We start from the raw sequence: 5,113 nt of genomic DNA, 5'->3' as shown, positions 1-5,113 counted from the left end.
ACTGCCTTTAACGCTGTCGTTTACGAAAAAACTCATACTAGTAGTAGGTAGAAAGAATCAAAGGTTTTCCTTTTGTTTAAAATTTTAAATCTTATATTTGAAATAAAGTCAAAGGGAAAAACATATAGTTTGTGTAGTACTGGTAAATTTAAAATCTAAGATTTTACTTAAACTATTTAAATTTTGCTTCAAATTAAATAACTTAACATTTTTGTATTTTATATAAACGTGTAAAAACTTCTATAAACGGAGTTAATAAAAGTTATTCTAAACTAACAATTCCAACCACTTTTATAGAAGCAAGAGGAAGAATTTTAGATTAAAAAAAATAAAGAAATATTATATTTTCAAATATTTTAATTCTAAATCTAATCATGTATGTGTCAAATGTGTATACATCTAATTATTGATTATGGTTTGTACCAATATATAATAAAATTTCTCAATTTGTGTATACAAAATTTTAAAATAAAATTTTATTCTACGTACAAGACGGATATAAATAATGTTTCTGCATTATTTTATTTTTCAGTATCACTTATATCGAACTAACAAACAAAAATATTTTCAAATATATATCTTATATATATATATATATATATACTTTTATAACTTTTTTTAATTGCAATATTTAATAATAGTTTATATTATTTTTTAAAACTAAAAACAAAATGCGTAGAAACAAAAGCTATAATATCTATGTTTTCACTAGGTTATTATTTAAATCACAATGTCGATAAATTTGATAAACTATAGACACTGAATCGTGAGAAAACTTGTATATTTTAATAATGAAATATACGTGTTTTTTATCTTATTATTAATAAAACCATAAATTAGAATATATGTATTGTACGTAACTTCGTATAATTAAAATATTTTAAAAGTCGTGTTATTTTATGTATTTATTTTATTAGACAGTAAATGTTTTTATTATATTTGGAAGTCAAGTTCATATTTGTCATGGAATTTCATCTCCTAAAATAAATTTTCAAACTACGAATTACAATAAAGAATGTGATTCATATAAATAAAATTTTAATTGCTTTTATTACACTGTTGTCAATTGATGGTTTGATTAATACTAGTGATATGGTTCATCTTTCTAAATGTTTCCCTGTTCATATGTAGTTTCTTATAGTAGAAAATTAATTATTGAAAGCTAGTAACAAACACAATAAAATATAAATATATTTTAACTACCAGACCTTGATTTGTATTCTTCTAATACTACATATAAGTATGAAGTTTATTTATATTTATTCATAGGATGTTTAATTAAGTAGAATAGTAAGTCATATGTATACTTGTACGTGACAAATAAAAACGGTATTACTTGATTTTGTGATAAAAACAAATTTTTTACATAATTCAACATTTTTTTGTATTCAAGGTGTCTTCTTTAACAATGGAAAATATAAGTTTTGAATATTATCTTCTTAAAAGTACAATAAAGCAAATTATCTAACAATGTTTTTCTTTTGTATGAAAATTTAGAGGAAAGGAACTACGCCTCAGTCCGAAAAACATGTTATTGGTAACCGAAAACTCGTATCTAAAAGGGTCTGTCGTCATCTCATTAATTTCACTTCAATTTCATTCAATAAAAATATAGAAATAAATTATCACTTACGAGTAATGCACGAGTTGGTACTTCATTTTCTATTAATGCTAAATTGTTTATGTGATATATTATTTAATTGAAGATTTAATTTCGTCAAAGTACATCCTAGGTTTAGAATTTTACTATAATAACTTATGATATACAACGATACATCATTTACATAATATATATCAAACTATTTTTTAATGTGTTCATAGATCTGAAATTAACCTTAGTCAAAGTAAAACGTAAAATAAATTAGTTGAAATCAAGCTTGATTACTAAGTACAGGTCTAAATAGCTTGTTCTGGTACAAGTTGTTACTGATATGGTATTTATGGGGAAAACACTTTAGGATTATAAAATCCAAAATGCCCTGAATGGAAGAGAACCCTAGATGAAAGAAATCAAATCACTCCACCCAAGCTTAGCTTACAACTTAATGCAACGCATCACCATCTAATGAGTACAAACCTTCAAGCTTTTTGCACCAACTACATTCTATTCTAATTTTGACACCTCAGTTTAATCGGTGGCTAAGACAACACATTCTCCACTACTATTCTTATTGAACCCAAAACAGGACCTAAACAAATTAGATCGATTTGATGGGGTTAAATAGCCTCTATAAAACAACACAGCACTTTCTATATAATAAAAGATAAACTTCGCAGTCATAACTAATTCACCACTGATCAGACACAAGGACATACAAGAACTACAATACACAACAATGTAGTTCAGGTAATATTTAAAGCTAAAATTTTCTGTGCCAAAATAGCAAGTCCAGAACAACTGAACAACACTAATTTCCCCCCAAAAGAAAAAACTAGATGAAAATTTCCCAGGTCCACTGGAATACGACTAGAGTCATGACCACTCTCACCAGAGCCTAGAGCCCACAGTTTATTCGGCATCATCATATGAACAAGAAATACAAATTCCTGTATTGATGTTAAGGAGCAGGGTTCTTTTACCGCACAGGCTGTTGGTTATAATGGTTCTTTTCTTTTTTCTTCGCAGCAGCAAGCCTTGCACTCCTTGCAGCAGCCTCCTGAGCAGCAGCTCGTGCAGCACCATCCATTTCTTTACTAGATTTCTTCTTCTTTGTAGAAGCAACTTTCTTAAGACGCTCTTTCACATCAACGGTAGATGTATCCTCCTCCACATTATCAGTGCCCGAGGCCAAATCAGGCCCATTGTTTGTGTCTGAACTGTTGGGTTGATCTTGAGATTCTTTCGCTTCCTTGGAAGATTTATCCTTCTTCTTCTTCTTCTTGGAAGTTTTGGACTCTACATTGGTTTCCTTCTTTTCTCCATCTCCATCAGTCTCAACACCTTTCTTATCCTGAGGACCACCTGCCAATGCGATTTCGGAAAATCTTAGTCGAGCAAGATTCATAAAAAATAAGCAGCCTTCAGTACTTATATCGTAACACGCACATAAAATTTATTTTTCTCAGATAAATAAATAAATATATATTAAAGAGGTTTGAATAAAAAGTTGTCTTTTTGTAGTTAAATAGAAAAAGCTGTGAATGCAAATTGCTTAAACAAAAAACGTAAACTATAATCTTGAAAACCATTTGGCATGCAGTATACACATTTACCTTGTGACTCGTCTTGACCGTCATTACTTTGCTTTGGTGCTACTCCAAAATCAGCTAGAAGAGCCTCAAGCTCTGCAAGTTCCTTCTTCTTCCTTTCTTTTTTAGAGAGCTGTCTTTCTGCCTCCTTTGGTGGAGGCGCAGAAGCTTCAGCATCCTTCTTAACTTCAGGTTCAGATTTCACCGATTCTTCTTGTTCATGATCATGCTCGTCCTCCACCTCATCATCCCCTTCATCCAAAATATCTTCCTCACTCTCACTATCCTGTAATCAGAAATCTTATGAACTATAAAGCACCAAATCTGGACCAGATCCATTCATGCATAAACAATACAACGCAAACATATACACACACAGCACTGCATACTTACATGCTAACATTGACCTCAAAAAGAAAAACCCTGCAATACATTCCAAAGTTCAAAGAATCTCTATTTTTCCAACAAATGAAACAAGTAATCCAGGACAAACTAAATTGCACAAAGAACCAAATCATGTATTCTACCCAATGATAAAGCATAATTATAACAAAACCTTTATACACATAACATGTTTGGTTCCACATCCCAGATGTAATTTGTCATGTTTACTAGGAAGCTAGCAGTCATAGCTTCCAAATCCTAAACTTGATTTCTAACTCTTCAATTCACATAGAATTTAACTAGCACAATAATTCTAGTGATAACAACAAAATGTTTCAGACTCTATTTTCGCATTGTAAATTCAGCATGTGATCTACCCCCATACCATCCACAACCTAAACACCAGTATATCTTGTAACAACAAAGGCAACCAATTGAATTCAAGAGAACCGACACAAGTGCTTCCATCCATCCATCCATCCACACCACACAGTGAAATAAATAATAAACAAAACAATAAATAAATAATCGGACCTCAAAATTCCCGTGTTTATCATCCTTGCTGTGATGAGTTTCAGAAATGCCCCACCCCGATTGGGGCGGCGCTGTGGTGGCATAGTAATCGTCATCGTCATCGACATCGGCCCAAGATTTGGCGTTCAAGGGTGCAGGGGCCCAAAACACCTGGGCTTCCGTTTTGGTGGCCTGGCCCTGCGATTTGGTCGACGAGCCCTTGCTCTTCGTCTTCTCCTTATCCGACTTCTTCTTCTTCTTCAGAGTATCCAGCGCCGCAAACACGTTCGTGTTGTTCAACACCAACGACCCCTCATCCCTCCGGCTTCCACCTCCCACCATTGTTTCTTTCTCGGATCAAACACTCCTCAACAACGCAACACGCGATTTCCCTAACACCTGTAATTTTCCTCACGCGCTCCAAATTCAGACTCCGTTTGTCGATTTAAATCAGAATAGTAACTTAATCACAACAAAAAAAAAAAAAAAAATAGCAACGGAAGAAACTAAGTTCTCTCTGGAATGTTAAAATAGCGGAAAACGTTAGTAGTTGCTTAGGATATGAAAATGAAATTTAGCCAAATTTTGTTATTTAATCGATGAAAAGAGAGTGCCAGTTAGAGATCTGGCTGTGGGCGAAGACCGTGAGAATTGAAATCGGGAGATTAGGGTTTGGAGAGAAGAAGAAAAGATATAGAGAGAAAGAGAGAGGATGAGTGAGACGCAGACAAAGGACGAAGAAAAATGCGAGTTCTTCTTCTTCTTCTTCCGAGCTAGGGTTATAACAATACAAGAAGATAACGAAATGAAGGGAACACGCCCCAGAAAGGAGCTTTTATAGGGTTTTTTATTTTCAATTTTGTTTTACTTTTGTATTTTTTAATATTACTTGTAACTTTTTTCATATAGAATTTTGACTTTTTAAATTTATTTTATTTAAACTTACGAATCAATAAGATACTCGATGAAATAAATGTTTCTTTATAAGATAAGTAGCAGTTAATTACTCCTAGGTCAATATGTTTTT

At 32.2% G+C, this 5,113-nt stretch overlaps 1 protein-coding gene across 1 annotated transcript; it reads right to left on the bottom strand.

The window, feature by feature from the left end:
• Positions 1 to 2,231: 2,231 nt before the first annotated feature.
• On the bottom strand, positions 2,232 to 4,901 carry LOC108331975 (histone chaperone RTT106). Its single transcript, XM_017567031.2, has 3 exons — positions 4,108 to 4,901; positions 3,214 to 3,475; positions 2,232 to 2,962 (listed from the first exon to the last, which is right to left on the bottom strand). The coding sequence occupies exons 1-3, from the start codon at positions 4,426 to 4,428 to the stop codon at positions 2,577 to 2,579; spliced, it is 969 nt and encodes a 322-aa protein (XP_017422520.1). The 5' UTR covers positions 4,429 to 4,901; the 3' UTR covers positions 2,232 to 2,576.
• Positions 4,902 to 5,113: the final 212 nt, after the last annotated feature.

This window comes from Vigna angularis, chromosome 4, assembly GCF_016808095.1.
Source record: "Vigna angularis cultivar LongXiaoDou No.4 chromosome 4, ASM1680809v1, whole genome shotgun sequence".
Taxonomy (NCBI): Eukaryota; Viridiplantae; Streptophyta; class Magnoliopsida; order Fabales; family Fabaceae; genus Vigna; species Vigna angularis.
The sequence above is the reverse complement of the archived record's forward strand: the minus strand, read 5'-3'. Positions and strand labels throughout refer to the sequence as shown.